Source organism: Copadichromis virginalis, linkage group LG18 (assembly GCF_057382275.1).
Source record: "Copadichromis virginalis isolate Kocher_CV1m ecotype Utaka linkage group LG18, C_Virginalis_male_GT1.1, whole genome shotgun sequence".
NCBI classification, from domain to species: Eukaryota; Metazoa; Chordata; class Actinopteri; order Cichliformes; family Cichlidae; genus Copadichromis; species Copadichromis virginalis.
Genome location: NC_140635.1, coordinates 13,725,296 through 13,748,823, shown reverse-complemented (window position 1 = coordinate 13,748,823; position 23,528 = coordinate 13,725,296). Strand labels below are relative to the sequence as shown.

The 23,528-nt window shown below is 40.2% G+C and overlaps 1 protein-coding gene and 1 long non-coding RNA gene across 2 annotated transcripts; one reads left to right on the top strand and one right to left on the bottom strand.

Annotated features, from left to right (window-relative positions):
- Positions 1–3,842: 3,842 nt before the first annotated feature.
- slc71a1-2 (solute carrier family 71 member 1-2) lies at positions 3,843–22,871 on the bottom strand. The gene is made up of 12 exons (XM_085439184.1): positions 22,496–22,871; positions 19,597–19,692; positions 15,818–15,880; positions 12,981–13,108; positions 12,732–12,846; positions 12,427–12,645; positions 10,836–10,949; positions 9,886–9,957; positions 8,937–9,049; positions 7,117–7,214; positions 5,925–6,082; positions 3,843–5,816 (listed from the first exon to the last, which is right to left on the bottom strand). The coding sequence occupies exons 1-12, from the start codon at positions 22,580–22,582 to the stop codon at positions 5,604–5,606; spliced, it is 1,476 nt and encodes a 491-aa protein (XP_085295310.1). The 5' UTR covers positions 22,583–22,871; the 3' UTR covers positions 3,843–5,603.
- On the top strand, positions 12,476–14,451 carry LOC146687438 (uncharacterized). Its single transcript, XR_014916407.1, has 2 exons — positions 12,476–12,591; positions 12,784–14,451. It is a non-coding gene; the product is annotated as an uncharacterized LOC146687438 (long non-coding RNA).
- Positions 22,872–23,528: the final 657 nt, after the last annotated feature.

The window sequence follows — 23,528 nt, the reverse complement described above, 5'->3', positions numbered from 1 at the left end:
TCCAGAGAAGGATTTCTTCCTTCCGTTGCTTGCAAAGATAATACTTTGATGGGTGCCTCTCTGAGGTTAATGGACACTCACATTTTTAGCAGTGGTGCTGTGGACTGGCCTCCAGCCAAGTGCAGGAGGCCCGTTTTCAAACATGTAAGCGCTCTTTCACTCTTGTGCACCTTACAAAGGCCTGGAAAGTAAATGCGACATGACAGCTACTCTGCATCACAATGCATTCCAGCAGCTCCTCCAAACAGTCACACGGCCTCGTTTCATCCAAAAACATGAGCACAAATAAACGACAGGGGAAACACTAGATGGGCTCCTGCGCTCACACTTACATCTTGGAAGTCACCTGAGTAGCTTTTCCAAAGCGCTCAGTAAAGTTGCTTGTTAAAACATGCCCAATCCTTTCCCTGCCAGAGAGCTGTTAATCCCGACAAGACTGTGTGGCCCTAATTCTCGGAAAGCTGGAACCTGCTATTTGTTGACTTGCTGAGGCGCTACAAGCAGTGGAGGCTGCAAAGTTAAAGCATCTCCTCTCGTTTCTTTTTTAAAACCAAATGTGTTCATGGGATATGTAAAGGAAGCCAAAATCATTGTGCCATGTAACCACAGCAGCACAGTGCTTGTTTCCCACGCTGCACATTTGTTTACTGAAGTATGCGTGTCTGTGATTTACTGAGGACTGATAGAGTCCACACTGTCCTGATAAAGCTGTCGTAACTAAATCAAGCGAAGCTTCCAGTGCTGTTAGAGTGCTCGTCGGGAAACAATGGGCATGGATTATGGTTAAGAGCCTTATTATTATCTCTTTTATCCCAGGTTAAGACCACGTAACACCTGCTGCTCCACTTGGGCACTTTTGCGGACATCATCATATTCCTGCTGACACAAGGAAACACTGGAGAGGAACTCTGCACAGACATGCAAAGATTTCTCTTTAAGTGCAAATGTTTACGCATAGAGTGGCTGGAAGTTCCCCCAGTTTGTCATCTTTCCAATGCAAGAAAAAAAGTGATGAAAAAACAGCCTTAATGAAACAGCAACATGTCAGCATGTGTGAAGAGTGTGATGACAGGAAGCTGTCACGTGTCAACACTCTCTTAACAATCCCACAGACTTATTATTTTGCAGGACAAAAGTTTTCTGTCACGTACGGTCGTTCATGTCATATCTCCATCAGGAAATGGGCACACTAAGGTCATAAAGGTCTGGACACGGCCAGCACAATACTCTGTTATCGCGGTGTGTTTAAATGATGCCCCCAAAGTGCGGTGAAATCATTACATTGATCCACACTTTCATATTGTTTATTCCAAATTCTGATTCTACCATCCGAATGTCAAAGCGTAAATTGAGACTTATCAGACCAGGAAATGTTTTTCCAATGATTTATTGTCCAACTTTGGTGCGCTCATGGCACTGGGTGTGGTCTTCTGCTGCTGTAGCCCTTTCTTCCTCCAAGATGCACTTCTGTATACTTTGAGTGTAACCAGTGTTTGTGTTTCCTTCCCATCAGACCAAGGGATTTATCCACTAGATAGTAGCTCTTTTTCATACCCTTCAATGTAAACCCGAGAGACAGTTGGATGGGAAAATCCCAGCAGATCAGCCCATCTGATACCAACAACCACATTCAAAGTCGCTTAAAATTACCTGTGTTTCCCTGTTCTGATGGCCTGTTTGAACTTCAGCAGTCTACGTCAACTTGCTATCATTGATTGGCCAACTAAATGTTTGCATCAACAAGCAATTAAACAGGTGTGCCTAATAGAATGTATGTCTAAGTAATGGCTGTGACCAAAAAGGTCAATTTCAGACAGGTTAACGGGAGTACACATCGTGAGATACGGCAGGCAGCGCTGGCTGTACTTCCATCAACTCTAACCACCTGTTGTTCAAACCTACTGTTTAAATCTAGAGCCAATCAGAAGAAAGCTGGGGTAGTTAGGCTGGCTTTATGGAAGAATTAATGAATCTAATAATTCTCCTTTCGAACAATTTTATCCACAAGCGCTTTTCAAAAGAAAACAGTAATTACAAGTAAGGCTTCAAACAGGAAACATTGCTTTATATTATGCAAATACTCATTAATCACATTAAGATTTGAGCATTGACCCAGTAAAACTTCATCATTCACACAGCAATTCAACAAAATGATGGGCAAGTTATTAGCTGCTAATTGTAAGACATTAAATTCCCCTACATTACATTGATAACAAAAATAAATTATTCTGGCCACTTTATCACATTCTTTTATTTTGGATTAATATCACATTTTGGGTTTTTTTGTTTTTTTTACATATCCCGCTTTGCATTCACTGTTACTCAGGGAGAAGACTCTAAAGTTTCTGCCAGATGTAACTACCGCCTCCATGTGGATTTAATTACAAATCCACCACCCATAAATGAGCTCAGGTCAATGCACGACTATATACACAATGTAGGTGGAGGAGGCATTAGTGGTACCATTAAGCTTCAAAGGGCAGGTTTACTAAACCAACAGCCAGCAAACTCAGAGCATTACATTACAAAACAAAGGGGGGGGCAGTAATATAACAGCAAATAAAGCCCAACAGGAATGCTACCAGTTTATAGTGAGATTCACTGGGATTTAGCAGCCGTTAACTATTGGATCATCGCCTTAAACGAAACGACCGAGTGATTATCGCTGCTCAGACTCTCACTCACTGCCACATTAACACGATTTCACCTGTGTTACCCACCCAGAAAACAGAGGCAACCTGAAACGTTTCATTGTACAATAAACCTTTAATAAATAGTTTATCATTAGTTTCCCATATTTACATTAATAACCACCATTTTACTTACTTAGGTTGCCATACTCATTTCTTGGCTAATTTTAGGCACACAAAGAGGGGGGGTTCAGGCCACAAACCACATTGTACTAAAAACAGGAGTGGCTAGCAGGTAATTCTGGAGAAATATATAGTAATTATAATAATTGCACCATACAACCAAATTGACCAAGAGGTGGCCATCTCCTTGAGGAATAAATATATACATTTTTCTCTAGGTACAGGTGATCTTTGTACATTTACAGTCGTCTGCTTGGAGGCTGTAGGTGTGCACGTGGGTGGTGGTGGGGGGCTGGTGCAGAATCTTACCAATTTATGCAGGATCTGATTTTCTGTTTTTCCAATTACATGATTTAAAAAAACAAACAAAAAACATCCCCTCTTAAATGACAAAAACCCCTTGAGGGTATTGAGGGTATGTGTGGTCAACATGTTCAGTTTCATTCGAAACATTCAGAGAAATCTGGGAAAAAATATGAGCTTAACAAACCATGGTGAAATGCTTGTTATTAAATGAAGACAGAGGCTGGAAAAAAAAAATCCAAAACAAACATAACAAAGGGGACACATGGACATTTGATAATTTCCCATCCAATTTTGACAATTAATCCTAAAAAATGACTGAAGTTTTAAAAAGCTATTTAAAAAAAAAAAAAAAAAAAAAGCATTAAAACTTAAATCTTCAGTCAAAGAAATGAAGACGAGAAAATAAAAAGAACAACAATAACACTCAAATCACACAAGTGTACATTCACACACACACAGTACAAAAGAAAAAAGCAAATCAAGAAGATATGGCACTAAATACGTGTTCATACAGATGTTAAACAGCATGAAACCAGTTGTTAGCTACGAGAGGCATTCACAAATCAAAGTTACAATGTGGAAAGGTGGCGATGTATTATGTGAACGAAGGGAACGCAGTATTGCTGATCCAAATGACCGAAAAAAGAAAAAAAAACAAAAACACACAAGCACCTCACAGGCATGCCAGGTACAGACAGCGCCACCTGTTGACAGGGGAAAATAAAAAAACAAAACCAAAAACATGGCAGCAGCGGTTCAGACCTGCAGACCAACCCAGAGACATCTGCAGGCATTGACGATAATAAAAATTCAGGGCTTACACTTTTAAGTGGATTTTTTTCTTCTTTTCTCTTTTTTCAAACTAATGAAATCTGGGATGACTGCAGATTTCTCAATACTCTCCACATCGACACAACCTCCAGATTTTACTTTGCCTCACTGTTTGAGGATGACATCAACATTTTCAGCCATCTAATCCACTACTGCTATTCGTTTCTGCCTCTTAGGTGGCGCAGGCTGGCATCTGCAGAGCTTCTACATAAGTTGCCAGACACGTCTGTGAGGTGCTTCATGTCAGGCATTTGGAGAAGCGTGGCCTGCCTCTGAGTGTACACATGTCAGGTTAAACGTCAGGGACTATATGACACAGTTATGATTCTTATCCACCACTTTACGCCACACTGATTACCCTTTGTATTTACTACTGCAGCAGCATGGCTGATATTCTGCTGAACCTAATGATATCAATTCAAACAGTCAGTGCCGACACCGACATCCTGATAGCAATGCTCCAGCTCCAAATGGTCCAGAGGCTTTTTAAAAATAAAACCGTGTCTCTGTAAGCCTCAACTTGATGGTGATAAACGTCAGGAATCAAAGTAACAGGAAGGGCATGAATACAAAGGAATAAAAAGTGTGTAACGGCTCCGATGGGAGCAATAGCACAAGATTACAGAGCCTTCTCAGACCTCGGTCTTCATACAGGTTACGTAATGTCTCCATATATATCTTAAGTGACTTCAAGGCAACATTTGTTTCTTGAATAAAAACTTGAAGCACAACTAGCCTTCAGTTTGAACAGAGAAAAATATACAACCCAAACTGTACTACTAATCTAGAGAATGGCAAGTAAACATTGAAAAACCATTTTGAGCTAATAAAGTGGTCTCTTCTAGTCATCTCTCTGTAAGAAATTTGATATTTGAACAAAACCTGGTCCTAACAAAGCTTTTTGTATCTGAACTGGTTGCCAACCCTGACTGCAATTAGGCAGCGCCTCTCCAATACTGGTTTGCAGGCTCCTTTCACAGGTTTAACAGCTGCTGCGCTCCCACAGAAGAACAACTAGAAGAAGAACTATGTTTCCTTCTTGGATGCCTAAACAGAGCTGTAGTCATAAAGACAAGCATCAGAACAGAAGTTAGCTTGTGAAAGGGCGTTCGTTACGCTCTTCTCAGACAAACGAAGGTGCCACTTGGCTAACTAAAGAGGAATAATCAAGAGTCACACAGGTATTTAGTAACGTATCAGAGATATATCCCCACTCGCACTTTAAACCCAAGTCACTTCAGTTCTGTTTCGCGCCAGGAGGGGGGACAAGCTGTTGTGTGCTCCACTGTTACAACTTCAGACAAACCAAAGATTGGAGTCCAGCTCAGTCTCACACACACACACACACACACACACACACACACACACACGGTCTTCCACTGCAGCCCTGATAATGCTCGACACACTTTCTTCACACAGGGTCTTTAGAAAGTCCTCACAATAACCCAGCTATTAGAAAGAAAAGGGCTGCTAAGGAAGGAGCGCCCAACTTTGTGCTGTGGACAGCAAAACAGACAAACATCTCTTTGCGGCACTCGAGTGTGACGTGTGCCTGAGGTGTGTGTGTGTCCTTGTGATAAATTATGTGTATCTGTCCATGTGTGCAGGGCATTTTGAGGTGGAGCGAGGGAGTCTGCCCCCCCTGAGCTGAGGTTATACGCTGCTGTCCTCCAGCAGCGGCTCCTTGCCCTCTGCCCCGCTGCCTTGCGGGCTGTGGGAGTGACTCTGTGCCCCGTTGCTGTGCTTCTTGTAGGAGCCAGGCCTCATACCGGGACCCGTGTGCTCCGGGATGAACAGCGCCACCAGCAGAGACAGCAGCACTGAGCATGCACCAAAGAGGAAGGGAGGACCTGGGATGATGGCACTCTAAGAAGGAGAAGACAACACTTTGGTCATTATGGAGCACATGAATAAGGAAATTCTGTATACACATCCTTGCAGATGGCTTTAATGTTATCTCTGATTCAAGCTCACCTCATCAGTGGGGTTGGCCATGTTCGGTTTGGCACCTTTCTCAGAGCCGTCCGTGTCGGTCAGCTCCACGTGGAATAAGTAGAAGATGAAGCCGTAAAGAGCAGGACCCAAACCGTTACAGAGGCCTCGAATTCCAGTGATCATGCCCTGAACAACACCTGAACAAGACGCATATGGAAAAACCTTCAGTAGATCCCCCCACAAAAAAATTGGAACGCGAAACACACAACATTCAATCAATAACATTTAAATGGACACAAGTTTCTGGTTCTGAACGGGTTAGCTAATGCATTAAAACCACTGACAGATGAAGGGAATTATGTTGATCATTTATTACAATGATATGTTCTCTCCTGGCCCTTGAAAAATATCAACCACCGACCTATATACTGTAGACGAGCCACTATGTGGAGCATAGCTACCCCTCTAATAACACAAGTACACAGCTGCTCCCTTATTCACAAGGGGTTGCCACAGAGGGCTGCAAGTTTGATTTGGCCGACTTTCCACACCGGATGCCCTTCCTGATACAACTCCAACAGGATTTGTATCTCCTCCTGGGATTGTACTGGAGGATCAATAAATATGATGATAGTGATGGTGATAAACTGGGCCTCCAGCTGCATCTGAGCAGTTTACAGTGTCCAGGACCTCAGGTGAGGAAGAAGATCAGGGTCATGATTGTTTTTTTGTTTCCCCCCCCCCCACAACAGTCACAGGGTGAGCTCTACTGTATCGCCATGTGGCAGAACATCCTGTGGAAACAACCCGGACTCTGGTGGGCTGAGGCAGCAGTTTCAGGCCATAATAATACGTTGCTTTGCTCAACACTTGCCTTGATCCCCACACCTTCTCAAAAATGAGAAGCGAGTTGAAAGGTCACCACTTTTGACAGTACACACATTAACTTAAGTGCAAGTGGTCAGAACAGGATTCCCACAGAGATCTAAAACTGGTCTTTTCCTGTAACCTTCGATCATATGTGCTCATATTCACATCTACGACCAATAAAGAATCACCAATTAACCTAAAATAGATGTGTTTGTACTGTGGGAGGACGCTGAGTGCCCACAGAGAACCCACACAGACACGGGGAGAACATGCAGACTTCAGGAAAGACCACAGTTGGCCGACATTTGGCAACAGGCATGTTTTTGTGCATCTTTGACCTCTGTTCCGATGACACTCTCACCTTGCTGGTCAGGGTCCGCATTACGGGACACAATGGCGCTGATGGCGGGGAACGTAATGCTGGACATGGCAGCAACGGCTCCAGCTGCCCACATCATCCTACAGTCACCAAACACAACACAAAGATTTTACTTGCCTAATACTTTAAGGAATAAATTGTGAAATATGCACTTTTCTGATGACAAAGCTAGTTTTAGATGAAGCTGCACTTCCTGTTTTATTTGAAAATCTAAACTTCAACAGTGTGTCAACGTGCATTTCATCAGAATGTGATTTCTATTCTGATTTTAAAGGCAGATTTTTTTACCCTTCTGTGAGCAACATGAGGATTCTCCCCATAATATATGACACAGCCAGTCTAACCTTTATTTAACCCGATTTAAAGAGTATTGACCAAAGCTCAGAGGAGCAGCAGAGAGACATGCTGAATGTTTTCTTTCAGAATCAATAGATATTATAGTCGCCCGTCTTCTCCTTCAGGCCAAAACAACATGAGAAACTGAAGCTGCTATGACCACACTTGAAGAGAAATGAAACAGAGCGTGATCAATGTGTCGGGGTGGTCGTTTATCGAGTTCTTCATATCAGCAGGTTTAAAGCAAGAAAAGCTTGAAATATTATTTTTCATTCATCTGACTTAAAATAAATCGATTAATTGTTTGACTGAGAGTCAAGTGCAAGTTTGATAGGGTTAAATATCTACACTTTTGTTTTAACGTCTCACAATCAATCATTTATGTGTTCAAAGAGTCACATAAAAAAATATTACATCTTATGTTTAAGTTACAATAGTAGCATTAGGTAAGCCTCTGCTTCCCTCTAGTGGTCTCTCAGGGTAGTGAAATAGGAGTGCCAATAGATAACTAGCTGTAGTACAAAGTTGTTGTTTTTTCTAATTTATCTGCAAAAATAAGAAAAGCTTTTAGTGTTAATGGAGAAACAGTCCTGATATGCAGATGCTGGTTTTAACGATAGTAAATGTAATTGTGCTGATTGATGAGTAAATTAAGTGTTTCTGATGATTTCTTATTATTTTAAAGTTAAATAAAGACAAATAAATGTTTTAAGTTTTCTCAGACATTTAATACTTACTTGTTTTTATTTTTTATTTTTAATCCTGAAGGATTAGAACCACTGTCACAAAAGGGGCAGGAAATGATTTGTCAAGATAAACTTCCTTCCCCAATTCTTTGAAATCATAGGCACAACAGTTATTGTATTTCATTTTGTGTTGAAGGGGTACGCAAGGTATTTGCATGTTTTCAGATTGTGGCTGTTTTATAGTCCAACTGTCTGCGTTAGGACACCTGCCAAAAAAGACCACGCCCAACTGAGGCAACCGTGTTTACGAGGTATAAAGAAATTCAACCCACATGGATTCATTACAAAGGGGCTATAAGTATGCTTTTAACACTATGAAGTTGGACATTTTAGCACTGGAGTCTACGGGAACCAACTGGCGTTTGTAGCTAGCATTGTAGCTAGCATGGCCACTAGAGGAGCCGCAGTGCTTTTGCACTCAGGCGTTGGCTTCATTTCTTTAACTCTCCTCCGTCGCATTTGTAGCCCTGCTGTTCTGCACACAATCAGCATTACAGCGGCTGGATGGTGTTACAACATTTAACCGCAGTCACCAGAGAAACCATGCTACACTCTCAACCCGGGCTCCATGAACACACACATTACACATGGAGGAAGTGAAAACAAATATGAAATACAACTACACGTTCCAATTTTCAACCAGTAGGATCTTGGTGACCTCAAGTTCTGCTGATGCGAATAAATGAAGAAATGTGAGTGTTTGCATTAGGAAATACTAACCAGGGCTGAGATCCAAAGCCATACCAGGCCAGCTGGAGGATCTGAAAGCCGAGGCCAAGCAGGATTGTGTTCTTATTTCCTATAGAGCGCATCAGGATCCCCAACACAACCGTCTAAGGGAACACAAAACATAAAGACCCAAATTATACCAGGCACTGATCAACAACAATCAAAACCCACATTAAACTTAAACAGCTTCTCATCCAAGTCCTGAAACGCAGCTGAAATAATTATGCATGAATTCAAATGAGAGAAATTTTGTTTTCGTCTTCTTTTACATAACACTCCCCCATGTTTTTCTTGACGGCACGGCTTTAAAAGTAATGTAGGGAGCAAATTGTACAGACAATGTGGGTCCACAGAGTCACCATGTCAACCAACAAACTAAAAAAAAAAAAAAAGTGTCAGAGACCCCAAAAATGATGTTTTAACAACTCTAACCAAATGGCTTTTAATGCCTAACCCATCTATGATTTCAACTTGGGTCTCAGGAGTAAAATCATCATTGCCACAACAAATGCCTCCAACCCCCAAATGAGGTATTTTTTTGTGTGGAAAAGAATAATTTGGTGGACATCGACAGCAAAATGAGACCGCAGACGGATTGTGTTCAGGAACATGAAAATAATGCTGGAAAACTTGTGTTCGGGAACACAAATCAACAAAATAGAGACTATAAGAGATAGTAAGAATAGTAAGACAGCGCTGCATTAAAATAAAAGCATAAATGAGAGAAAAAGAAATCCGATCAAAATAGACCAATCAAAGTGGGGCAACATGATCCAAGAGCCAGTCTATAAAGTTTACAAAGACAGCATTTTGACTGAGAAAATAAATCAGCCAGTAAAAAAAAAAAAAAAAAACAACCAAAAAACAAAACACCGTCATGCTTAATGGAAGTAAAGTAGAATGATTGATATCAGATGTAAATGTAAATAAACAGCAGTACCTGAGCTAATATTGAGAGGATTCCCAAAACAGCGATGAAGGCAGCCACTGTCTCTGAGGAGAAGCCTATGACCTGAGGGTGAGAGAGAGCGTTGAGCTATCGCAGGTTAGGACATGAACAATAGAGCACAGATCTTACCATAAAACCTTCAATTGTGTGCACATTGGAAGAACAGGGTTTGGTTGGAGTCTTCAGTAACACTACTTTTTCCTCAGAGAAAATGCGTTCTTTACATTCCTGGTGTATTTATGCTAAGTACACCAGGAGTGCTCCCTTTTATTTCCATCAATGCAGACAGCAGAGAGGGGACAAGGGGTGTGTTAGCCCTGGTGCCCCAAAACGACAGCGTCGCTTCTTCCCCGCACAAAATGAGCCTGCGTGTGAAGGACCTGCCTAACTGGTTCACCTGACAGCGTTTACACAAACTAAACAAACCCCCACTCGAAACTTTCAGTTAAACAGAAACAATCCCACAGCTGCTCCCGTATGCTCCTGCAGCATAATGAATGAAGCCGTCCACTTATTTCTGCTAGGGTGTAAAGCAATGATTTTCCTGTGATAGCATTTTGTGGAGAAACCTAATGAATCTGCTCTAGTTTTAAAGAAACGTGCGGCTCAGCAAACCTGTTCGGCCAGTCTTGGAGCAGTGGAAGTGAAAGTGTGTGGTCAGCAGGTTTCTCATGTCCCTGAGCTTTTCAGCCTTTAATTACCCAAAATGTAAAATAATAAATTTTATTGTCCTCAATAAAAAACAAACAAACAAAACACCCCCCCCAGTATACTATATTTTACACTTTTATAGCATCTCCTTTATGCTCCAGTAATGCCATTTTTATTTAGCAGCTCAGTCCCACCAAGTGGTTGTGATGTGTCTAAATTTTGCTTTGGTGTATATTTCAGGCATTTGTGGTCTTTCTGGAAATGTGTGAGGAAGAAAGTTTGGCGTTCACCTGTCTGAGATAGAGGAAGAAGCTGGAGTACTGGCCGGCCTCAGGGAGGTAGGAGAGGAACACTGTGATACAGATGAGGAGCACCGTAGAGTCCTGGCCCACTTTACGCAGAGACTGACCAAGAGAGCAACAAGAAGAGTTAACATGAGCAAGAATTCAAAACAGGAGTGGTTTCTGACATGCTCGCTTAATCAAATATACTTATTTATTAAGCCATAAGCTGCAAAGGCTGTGAGGGCGATAAGGGTGAAGTGTTCAAATTAAAGCTTTACTTTCACATGTGCTACATATATACGCTAACATAACTTTATCTTAATCTGCAAACCATCAGCAACAATGATAACGACTCTGTAATAAAAGGACTTTTTGAAGACGCTGTGTGAAAATGAGAGAAGTCCATAATCTGCACATTTAAACAGATTGTTCTGTTAAACAGAGGAAATGTATTCCTTCTGTTCTTAATGGACATCGAAATATTTCATCTGAACATGTTTTCACTGGAAAACTCAAGAGATGGGAGGAAAAACGCCACAGCGCAGTGCCTTAGAGCAAAAACAAAGTTTGCATTCAGTTTGACACTTTGCAAGTTTTTGCTGGTGGGAATGAGGTTCTAGGAATAATTGGACAGATTTGCATTAAAATGCTAACAGACATTGGCGGTCCTAGCCTGTTTGGCGCCCTGGGCGAACACTCCCTCTGGCGCGGTTATTGGACTGTACTGACTAAAGTCAGAGTGTCTTTTTAGCATTATGAAAAAGCTCAAAATTGGACATCCACATTGTATTTTCACAAATACATATTGAACTGAGAAAAGTAAAACTGGGAGACATCACCTAGATGTTCAAGAAAATATCACAAGCTAATCGAGATCCAGATAATCCTCTTGGATCCAGGGATGCAGCTCATGCATGTTGTCAATGCTGGAATTATCAGCCTTGGTATGAAACCTCAGACTGCTCTTGTTTACTACAAATTCCTCCCAGTGTTATGTGTTCACAGCAGCTCAGCAAAGTACTTACAGAGTAAATTTGCTACTGAAAAGATTAAGTTTGGAAGAGACACGATTCCAATAATCCAGACTTCGAAAGTCTCAAGGAATACATATCGCCACACAACAGTGGATTTAAGCTTTCATAACTACACTGTGAAGTTATGCTTTAAATAGTTTAACAACTTTAGGTAAATCATTTGTTTTCTTGTCAGCAGCACCAAGATCTGAGAAGTGCGCAACCAGCAGCTAAATGATTAAATGCATAATTTGGATTTTTAAAGATTATTATTAATGACTCATTTAAAAAAAAACTGTACTTTTTGTGTTGTGCTTTGAACGTAAAGGGTAGTTACTTTTCTCATTATTTCTCACTTATTTCAATTAATTTATCACTGGTTGTGAATCACAGTGTTAAGTGTTCTTTCAGTTTAAGGCTCTTAGCTAAAATTAGAAACATTCAATTATGCGTGAAGTAAGTGTTCACACAATGTTTTGTGTTTTTCTTTAAGCCAGAGACTAACAGATAATAAATCACACTGCTGTTGTGTTGGCCCAGCCTGTACACTGAAATTTATCAGTAAAGATTACTGTGTTACTCACAGCGAAGGGGTCTGCCTGTTCCCAGGAGATGGGCGCTCCCCATGATGCTGGCCTCATCTTCTCCGGCAGCGACTCTGGTACAGCCATCAGGATGAAGCAGATGTCGAGCAGAGCGATGACTGTGGCCAGGATCACAACTAAGGTGTCACTGTAAGCCTCAGACAGGTAGGCTCCAATGGCTGGGCTGGTAACCAGGCTTGCTGCAAAGGTAGCTGATACCTGAAGGAAAGAGGGAAAGAGGGATGAAATAATTGACAGATTCTTAACTGACACCTTTGAAAAGCTTTTGAAATGTGCCTCCTTACCAAACCATAAGCAGTGCTCCTCTCATGCTCTTGTGTGATGTCTGCCACATAGGCAAAGATCACAGAGAAGGTGACGGCAAAGACACCGGACATCGAGATGACTGCAAAGTACCACCTGAATAAAAGACAAAAGCTTCACCTGTGAGCATACACAACAGCTAAAACTACAGATTGTTTTGGTTAATGTTGATCAGTGACATGCTGGCGTTTCAAAGCTTCAGCACTGAGCCGTCGGTATACTGCACTCACCATGGACTGATCTTCATCAGCGGAATGGGCGCGCAAGTGAAGAAGACTGTTAGCAGCAGGAAGGACTTGCGTCCCCATACGTCTGACAACGCTCCAATTAGTGGAGCACTCAGAAATGATAACAGGCCCTGAAAAGATAGAGGGGAACAGAGGAATAAGATACTGCTGGATGTGTCAGTAATGTTACTAATGGGTAACCTTCACTTTCAAGAACATGCACACACTGTAAACAAGAACTCAGAGTTTCAAAACTGTAAAATAAGTCTCGATGACTGAAAAAACTTTTTCCATATTTGGCAGCAAATATTCAAAATATGCTGTACTGGATGAGAAATTTTACTACAGAGACTCCAGCTTGGCTCCAAATTGAGTCATCCAATTGTGTCAAAACGTGCCTATCAGCTTTGTTGAGTTGAAGCAGTGAAGCAGCTCCTGAAGCACTTTAATGTTCCCCAGCAACATTTTTTCCGCTATTTACAAATTCGCCACTTTGTAAAGAGTCTATTTTTCTTCATTTCCGGAATTACTTGAAGACTTCTTTGGATTATTATTAAGATAAACAGTGATAAGAGAGGGGCGATTAAAGAAATCGATGCTATATTGTTAGGTCTTCAATCTCCTTCTTTCTCCATCCTTAAAGTACAGTGGGAGAAAGACCTTGGGATGAATATAACAGATGAACTCTGGCAATCTTTTCTCCATGCGGTACAATCTTCTTCGATATGTGCCAGGCATGGGCTCCTCCAATTCAAGGTCCTACACTGATTACATACCTCCAAGGAAAAGTTAGCCAAGTTCTATCCAGGAGCTGACCCCCTGTGTAACAGATGTAAAGCAGAAACAGGTTCACTCCTTCATACCTTTTGGACATGCCCCAATCTTCATAACTATTGGGTGTCTATATTTAACACCTTTTCAGAGATATATAACGTTAAATATGATCCTTCTGTTCTAACGGCTATCTTTGGGGTGATACCTCAAAACATCACTCTGCCAAAATACTATTCGAATTCTATTGCCTTTGCTTCACTCATTGCAAGGCGCGTTATACTTTTAAGATGGAAGCAGGAAGCTCCTCCCACACATGAACAGTGGCTTGCAGAGCTCATGAGGTTTTTGCACTTGGAAAAGATGAGATGTACACTGGCAGGTTCAACCACCAAATTTCTTAAGGCATGGCAGCCATTTCTAATGTACATGGAAACATTTAAAATGACCACCTTATCATGACCGGATACCATATCTCTATATCACTATCATATTTAACTGTACACTGAATGTCCCTTATACATTTTATTTTTGTGTTTGTTGTTGTTTGTTTTTAGTTTTGTAAGGATTTCTTTGGTTTGTTTTCCTTCTCTTTCTGTTATCTCTTGGGGTATTGTAAATACTGAACAGCAAAGTACTGTATGTTCAAATTTTTGCTATTAACATGCTGCTGTGACTGAAAATAAAATTATATAAAACTTTTTCCAGCTGTCTGTGAGTCATCCTCAGTCCCTACTTACTCCTAATGGAAACTTTAAACCAGAGCAAACAAAATAATAACAGAGCGCTTATAGCTAGCTGGCTGGCATGCTAAATCTAGAATAAATAAAGACTTACAGGCCAACACACGCTGAGAACCGAGACCATCTTTAAAATGCTGTGACCTGTCATAGAGGAACCTTGCTTAGGATTGAATTTAACAAGCTTTGCAGTTTTGCAAGGAAAAATTATTGGGCCACAATTCTTAAATCCTAGTAACCAAAAACTTGAAATGATTACAAGCATGTCCTTAACCAATCTGTAGATTATCTTACGCTACATCACCTTTGAAGGAGCTTCATTTATTCTTAGTCCAGCTTGGGAACCTGCTGCAGTTACTGGACAGCTTGCAGTCATATTTCAACATGGAAATACACTGATGGCAAACATGATGATGGACACTGATTGGGTTTTTATGGGAACTGGCCACTTGGTGCAGTAACAATAATGAAAGATTTTAATGGGGTCATTTAAAAACCCTGTTTGTTTTTCCTCTTTTGGTACTTTTAAATTGGCTTTGGTTTTTATTTCCATTCATATATCACTTTGTTTCGCACGGCTGCTGCAGAAGCCTTGAGATATATTGACAGTGATGAAATTAAAGTGAGATTATAGCCTGCTTTAAAAAAAGAAAAAAAAAGAACCCTAATTGATTACACTCAATTTAATTTTGTGAGATAGAATGTGAAGGACAGATGACCCTTGTAATGGTTGTAAAATCATTGTGAACTACAAGGTCTTTGTAAAATGGTTACTGCACAAATCTCACTAAACTTGCGTAATGTACACATGAGCAAAAACAAAAATTCTTCACCTTTGGCTAAGCAATGACATATGAAGGGGAAACTTATCAGCAAACACACACAAAAACCAAAGCACGCTTAAAGATTGAGGATACTCTTTATCTGATTAGTGGCATTAACTGTGCGATTGTTATCATTCCTCAAGTGCCTTCTATATTTGCAGATTTAGAAATCCAATAAATCCACTAGTACTTTTTCTTTCAATAACAAGAAACATAACCAGATATCTATAACATTTGTTATATGTAGTTATTTATGAGTCCTATGCAACTTCAACACTGATAAGATGGTTAAAGGGTGTTTCTCCCATTTCCTTATTTATTTATTTCAAAACAAAAAACTCTGGTGCAATAATTCTGATGTAACACAGTCATAGACGTCTGAGCATTTTCCAACAGCTTTGAACATCACACAACCAATCAGAAGGAAGGACAAGAACCAGCTGTCTTATAGTGAGACACATGAATCGGACCAGTTATTGTATTGTCTTGTTGTGCTGTCTCTTACCTTCACACCATGAATGAGCCCATTCATCAGGAATGTGTGCTGGGGGAATGTCTGGTGTAATACCTGCAGAGCAAACACACATAAAAGTAAATTAAACCACTTTATTAACACTGAATTAAGCCTGCAGAATTATGGCAAGAAACATGATCACAATTATTTAGGGGGAACACTGCAAATTTTATTATTTAATAAGATTACTCATTAACACACAGATGGATATTTAAAAACAAAACCCCAACAACCAACCAAGGCACAGATTTAAAACAAACAAAAAAACAAAACGTATTTTTCCATGATACCACAAACCGTTGTCTCCCTGCTACACTGGTTACAGCAGATGTAGTTTTACAAATTGCTGTCACATATAATTCTGTAACATTATTTTTTCTGCTTGCCATTTCATTCAATAAAAAGTTTTGATGCAGATCTTCAAGAAGGGCCATTTGAAATATTTTATTTATTTTTACTATGAATGCTGTAAATGTCCATTTAGAAAAGGGATCATTTTGAAAGGTCCTAATTTCATGTTTTGTTATTGTGCTGGAAAAAATCCTCCACAAAAGGTCAAGAGCTGCTGATAGGGGGAGGAAAACCAAACAAAAACCCAGCCACCGCAAGAACGTCTGCACTACGACGTCCTTTCCTGTCAACAGTGCAATCTTGTTTGAAAGGTTAACCCGGGCAGAATGAAAGAACCATCTGGGCAGTCGCCCTTGGAAAATGCTTGGATAAGGGCACACTTGGTTGATTGGATGAACAATGTAGCTGCTTTGCATGTTTAAAACAAACAGAAAAAAGATCCCAGAGACTTCACTGTCACTGAAAAAGGTTAAAACTTGCACAAAAAAGGAGGGGAAAAAAAAAGACTAAAGAATTTGGCACCTGGCTTTTCCCCCTCCTTTTTTATTTTTTAATGGCTTATTACAACATGATTCAATGCTCACGTTGAATCACACAATAGACAAACTTGTCTTCCCATCCACCTGTGAGCACTAAACACAATCGAACTGCAAATGCGCAAAGATCATAAAGGCTCCAGACAACATGCTCCCGGTGGTCCCTAGTAAATCTGAGTTTTCCTTTCCACAACAACTGACCCGAACATGTTGGAGTGCCCACATTTTATTCGGGAAGGAAACACGATGAAGTTGCTTTTGTTCTGCTTATGTTGGGAAGATAAACTCACAGCCTCATTTGTTTGAGCAGTCAAATGACCTGCAAAGTTTACTAAACTAATAAAGCTTCCAGGGTTGCTCAGCGCTATGCTGACTACAGTTTTGTGTTTTTCTTTAGTTTTTGTTTCAAATTTATTTCAAATGTGTGTTTTAAGTTTCACTTTTAGTAACCACGATGGGTTAGACTCCTTCAGTTTAGTTTTTATTGGTTAGAAATGTTTAGTTTCACTTTTAGTAACCACGATGGGTTAGACTCCTTCAGTTTAGTTTTTATTGGTCTGAAATGTTTAGTTTCACATCAGTTTTTGTTGGTTTCACAATCACTGTTTGTTATAATAACAGTATACTACAAACCAAATGGCCGAATGTCATAAAACACTGCCATCTCAATAAATTCAAAGGCATCTCAGGTTGAAGGTGCTGATATATTAAAAAGAATTTGTCAGTTGAATCTAAACTAAACTTTTAATTTATTTTGGTTAACCTAAACACAATATTTTCTTAGTTTTTACATTTTTTAAAGTCTAGTGTTCATTTATATTCCAGCTAACTAAAATGACATCAACTACTTGTTTGGTTTAATTTTAGTTAACTATAAATAACCTTTGTCCTCGGTGTTATCATCTCCAGAGTGGAGTGGTTAGAGACTGATCAACAAAATGATTATTTCTGTTTTATAGCATATTTGTTTCACTCTGCTCTGTTAAGAGTAAATGTTTACCAATTTGCTAAAAATCAAGAATCTGCAAATAAAGCTGAAAAAAAGTGGGAACTGTCAGTCTCTGTCTCACTCTTGAGATTAAGAAATTCTTTTGTAGGGACTTAAAGGGCTTAACAAAATTAGTAGACTCCACCCAGTGTAATGGTCGAATATAATAATTCTTGTTATCCATGAATTTTTTAAACAACAACAACAAAAAGAGAAATGGCAAATTACAGTCATTGACTTGCATTCCTGAAATCTGTTTGATTCATTTCTAAATTCTCAGAGAAATCTGGTTTTCTAGCTCAAATCTGAGTGTAAAGACACGACTTCAGTTCAGTTAATTTAGTCATTTTCAGTTTTAAACAAGTTTCTGACTTATTTCTCTCTGGCATTTAATTTACGACAGGTGATCTAACAAATTTGTTAAGGACTGTACCTAGCGTGTCTTTTGATGGCAGGAAAAATCCACTATTTTTTTTCTGCAAGTCCAAGAGTAACCCTGTTAAATAAACATGATCTCAGTATTAACCAAATTAAATGCAATTCTGATTTTTGCCATAGTCAAGCAGCTCATTATTAGTGGGTGCAGAACGGAAACAGGCGTTCAGATAGATGAAGTTCACAGGTTTAAAGTCCACGGCAGATATGGTTCATTGACACTGGCGCAGGAACAAGCAGTTTAGGACACGATGAGCACAACTGGGACAACAACAGGATCTGATTATTGTTTGGGGGTACTGAGGGAAAGCTGATGGCAAAGCTAAGAATCCCCTGTTTTCCTCTGGGAGTCAGTTACCCAACACACACACTCTGAATGCTCTGTGAAGACTGTTGCTGCTGGATACTAATGAAGCAGTGCACTCACTGGGAGCAGTGAAGCAGTGGCTCTCATCTTCAGGCGTCCTCTGATTAGTCTAAAATGCAAATCCTGCCTCTGTCCAGGGATTGTGAAGGCAACAGCCCTCCCAATCCACCCCACCCATCCAACCAGTAATTAATGCTAAACAGTTACACATACAACAAGCTCCTCAAACAGGAGACTGCTGTGAAGCATGTGTTGCGTAAGCCTGTCTGCTTTACATCATGTGGCTCACAGATGTTTACTCATTATTTGTTGAGACACCAGTTTCTCCTCACAGACATTTACACGAGAAGGAAAAGGAATGTGCACAAAAAAAACCCAAGGAGAAACTAGAAAGGAAAGAATTCAGTAAATGCCGAGTTTGGCTGAAATGTGAAAAGGCAGGGTGAGAAGAATGAAAACTATTAACATACAATCCCCCGTTGGCGTGGTGTTGTTGCAGTCCTTTGTTTCACCAGGAGTCTACAGGCTTGATGAACACACAATCCCTGCTGGTATAAACTAAAGTACTTCATTGGTCTCAGTCATCTTAGCCCTTTATTTATTTAAAAAAAATATGAAATTGTGCAAAATACTTCTTGATTGAGACATTTTAGAGAGAAGTTCCTCTAAATGACGCTGTTCAAACTGTGAGTCAAATACTTGGAACCACCCCACGCTGCTGTGTGGTGCAGCGAGGTGATTGTATGGTGTGGTTTTCCGGGCTGACGGCACCAACCAGCGACCCCCTGATAAGCCTTTTAGACAAAGAACTAGTGCTCAGACAATACAACACTTTGGTGGCCTTTTCATATTTTTCAGTTCGTTAGCTGCTGGCAAAACATCTGCCAATGCACATTCACAAAAACCAAAACCACGCCACCCTGGTCTTGCTCAATCGATTGGAGATTCAATTATTCATAGACACCAATGGTCTGAGAAATGCCACTCGCTGGCTGGGGTTTTAAAGGAGGAAAGGTGGGTGTGTTAGACTATAAACAGTTATGTCAGTATACATAACAGAGTGTGTATGTGCATGCGTACACTCTAGGCTTACCGTGAGCATCGGGGCAGTGAGTAGACCCCATGCAAAAAACTCCAGGAAGATGACCACCACAGCATGGTAAACACTGGGCTCCCCAATTCCCTGAGGCTGAATGGAGACAAACACAGACATACAGGTAGAAAGGCGGTTAGATGACAAGCAACAGAGACCGTAACATGCATTTAAGAGCCTGTTTGTGGGAAGACATTAACAAATCAAACCTAGAGCTGGAATCTGCTAAATGATACAGACTCCACATCGCCTGATTCTGTGGAACAACCCACAGATGGGTACAAGAGTGAAATTCACTTCATACCCTGTATTTGAATAAGTGTCCAAATTACGGGATTTTTTCTTTTTGACTTGACAGATACACTGCTAAATAATTGTATTTCATATGCTTTTTCTGCATAAAACGACTACATTTACTCAACCTGACAATGATTAGGAGATTAACATGCACATAAATTATGTGAAAACTATAAATAAAATAGACTAAAGGACACTTACTGAGTAAGAAATGTTTCTTTTGTATTTTAGCCTGCAGATAAGTAAATGACCTTACAGATAACCTCAGATTGCTTCTACTTAAACTAGCATTTGTTTTCACTAGCAATAGCCAAGTTATGAGCAATATTTTGTTACCAACACACTTCTCTGAACGCACTTTACAACAGGAAGTTGCAGTAAATGATGCAGCGTTCAAATCTAAATTGCACAAGCTGACATGAGCAAAAGAAGCACAGTGGTTACATTAATGCATTACATACTTACAACATTAAGACACATCTATACTGCTTTGCCCTCATTATGAATTGCACTAAGTCCAAGACAATGACCAGAATGTAAATCAAGAGGATTCGTTTTTACCAAGAGATGCGAGGTTTGTCTGGAGCCTACTAAATGGGTTTTGACATTCTCGCAAAGTAAAAATCTCCAGAATCGTTTTCTTTGAAGTGGAGTTTCATTTCCTGAAGCTTAAAATTGATTTTTCATTATCAAACAGACAGAAATAACAAGAAATGAACAATTAAGGCAACTCTTAGCAATATTCAAACCAATCATGTTAACCACCCAAAATTCCATTGTAAACCAGGGGAAAACCCAAGTTTACTCAATCATAATTTACTAAATTCATAAAAATTTAAATTATACAGTTTGATTTAACAGATGACATAGTACAACAGTTAGTATTTTAGCTTACTGGGTCACTCTTAAAATAAAGGCCTAGATCTGTAATGAGTAACACGCAAATAGAAATCCCCTTTGCCTTTTATAAAAACCACATCGTGGGGAGGAAGTCACTATATTCCAGCTCAATTTAATCTTTGCAAAGGTGAAGATGTCGCATGATGCCGTGTACATGGACACTGAGAACAAATTATGGCAGGAAATGACTTTGTGTGATAATTGTAGAAACTATAAAATACGCCAGCCTAAACCGAAAGACTCTTGTGCGGTTTGTAATTTCCCAGCATACCACACTAGCCTGCAGGCCTGACAGGGGCGTAAATCAAATAAGCTCCCACCCTTTTTGCTCCATCACAACTGTATCCCTGGGATGCCTGCTTCTCCGAGAAAATGAAGAACAACATCTAACTGTGTCACTGAATGGATGCAGCAACTTCTCCATTTAAATGACACCCTGCCTCGCATTCAGAGCTTAATGCACTGCCATTGACTAGGGAGTCTAATGCTATCATTCACTCCTGCTCAATGTTCATAAATGAAATCTTAATAGCTGAGTGGTCAGAACCAGTCACAGCCACAGTAAAGACTGATTACAAACATGGAGCCTGAGTGGAAAAGAGCCCCATCAAGTAAGGTGATCATCTGAAGTGGTTCTCCTCATTATGATCACAATTGTTAGTCTTCATATGGATTTTCAGTATGTTTGGCATTACTGTCCCACTGATTACGTAACCGGTACAGATGCCTCACTGAGTTTATAACAGCTCCACCATACTCACACTGCCAGCAGCCTAATTTAGGAGAATCACCACCATCTACAGTCAACAGTCAAAACAAATTTAAATGAATCACCTATATAATCCCTTGTATGGGAGTTGCCCTTTAGTCAAGGCAACTTTATACAAATATCCAAAATAAAAAAATGTCACAACATTACAGCTTTACAGGTGTCAATAAACCAGAGACAGGAGAAAAATATGGCAATAGGGCCTGACTCACCAAACTCTGGACAGCTAACGTACACTTATCCTACCTTACATCAGATCGGGATTGGCTCTAAATCCGGAAGCTAATACCAATGTTTTTAGTTGTCCGATGTTGTGTTCTGCTTGTTTTTAACCAACATGACAAACCCCATGTTTAAATATGCTGCCCTCACCTACTTATAAGATTAACCAAGTAACTGCACATTAGCTTTGTACCGCATACAGCACCTTAAAACTACCCAGATGTAACTATTCAGCTAGTAAGGGCAAATAAAAAATAAGCCCAATTAAACACATATGCTTGTAAGCTAACGTTGAGCTAGTCCCAGCTGGTACTTTTAGTGCCACATAATTTAAAGAAACGTGAGTTCCTATTAGCATTAATGTAGAGTGAAAAAGCTAAAAGTAAAGGTAACTGAATGTCTGCTTTATCAATAAAAGAAACAGAGCTAACAACGGTATCAACGACCTACCGTTACCTGAGCTGACGTGTTAACAAGCAGCTAACGCAGGCCGCTAATACTGGAAATGCTAGCCCACAGCTAGCAGTGTTAGCCCTCCCAACACCCAGCCTCCGTTAACGGTCAACGTTGCCCGCTACCACCGACAGCCGCAACAAAAGCTGCATTACCTCGCGTATTTTCACGAAATAAACACACCAGCACAGGCGGCCGAGAGCCCGTTTAACTCAATGGCAGGCTAACTTACGGGAGATAAATAAATATTTAACTCACCCTTCCTCCATCTTTTATTATAATTTTCTTTGCAAGAAGAATGCTGCGGTTCAGCCGCTTCTTCTTCTTCTTCTCCCCCGTCATCATTAACTTATGTCCATTCTTGGGGTCAGAGGGTCATCGTTGCGCCAATCAAAACCAAAAAAACCCACTAATTTCGCCTCCTGGGCTCATCGCACTTCGGGCAAATCGGCTCCAGGAGGCAGCTAGCAGCGAGCTAACTATTTTGTGATCTCTCCTCCCCACCTCACCTCAGCCTGGCTTCCTGTACTAGATGTCAACCCACCCCTTCTGGCGCAATGACGTCCAGCGATTGGCTGTCTAATACAAGGGCGAAGCAGAACAGGGCGTTGGATTGGCTCAGATGATGTCAATGCTATCGATCCTCACACGGTGATTTGTGAGCATCACATCGCGGGTAACAAAGAGGAAATGCTTTATTTGGAGAGTGACTGTGTTTACGAAGAAACGTAAACCGTGTCTGACTACTTCTTCGAACCCAGTGAAGAAAATTCCTTTGGAGGAAATACGTATTCAAACTCAAAATATTTAATGAACATCATACTCTAAAGATGGCTATTTTATTAAACCTAGGATTAAGATTGTGTAGTATGCATACTAAGTTAGCGATTGTGCGTGTGTGTAGTATAGATGTAGGTGAAAGTTTGGTTACATGTAGCCTTAAAATAAAAGTTTGCATGGCATTAAAAAATCAATACAGTGGGAGAGAAAATATGTAAACACCAATTGATAAAAACAAATAAGAAATGTGAAATAGTTATACGAAAATTATGATTTAAAATATCAGCAAAAACGGTCTAGTTATATATAAACATAAAATTTACTATGTAAAGCAAACAGGGGCTGGTGCCTCTTTTTGCTTGTGTAGCAGAAAAAGAAAAAAGAAATTAAAACAAATGAAAGTTTTAGACTTCTGGGTAATGGAAACGCAAAACCACCACAGGATGTGTGCAGATGTAACATTCACAGTGAGCCACAAATAAAGCAAAACAAACCATGTACCTCCAAGTTT

What these genes read in the sequence shown, in the direction of transcription:
- slc71a1-2 (XM_085439184.1), bottom strand. Translation starts at nt 22,582, where the DNA reads ATGATGACGGGGGAGAAGAAGAAGAAGAAGCGGCTGAACCGCAGCATT. An exon ending in TCACTGCCCCGATGCTCACG is followed by an intron (nt 15,881 to 19,596) that starts GTAAGCCTAGAG and finishes TTTGCTCTGCAG; the next exon opens with GTATTACACCAGACATTCCC. An exon ending in TGCGGACCCTGACCAGCAAG is followed by an intron (nt 6,083 to 7,116) that starts GTGAGAGTGTCA and finishes CGTCTTGTTCAG; the next exon opens with GTGTTGTTCAGGGCATGATC.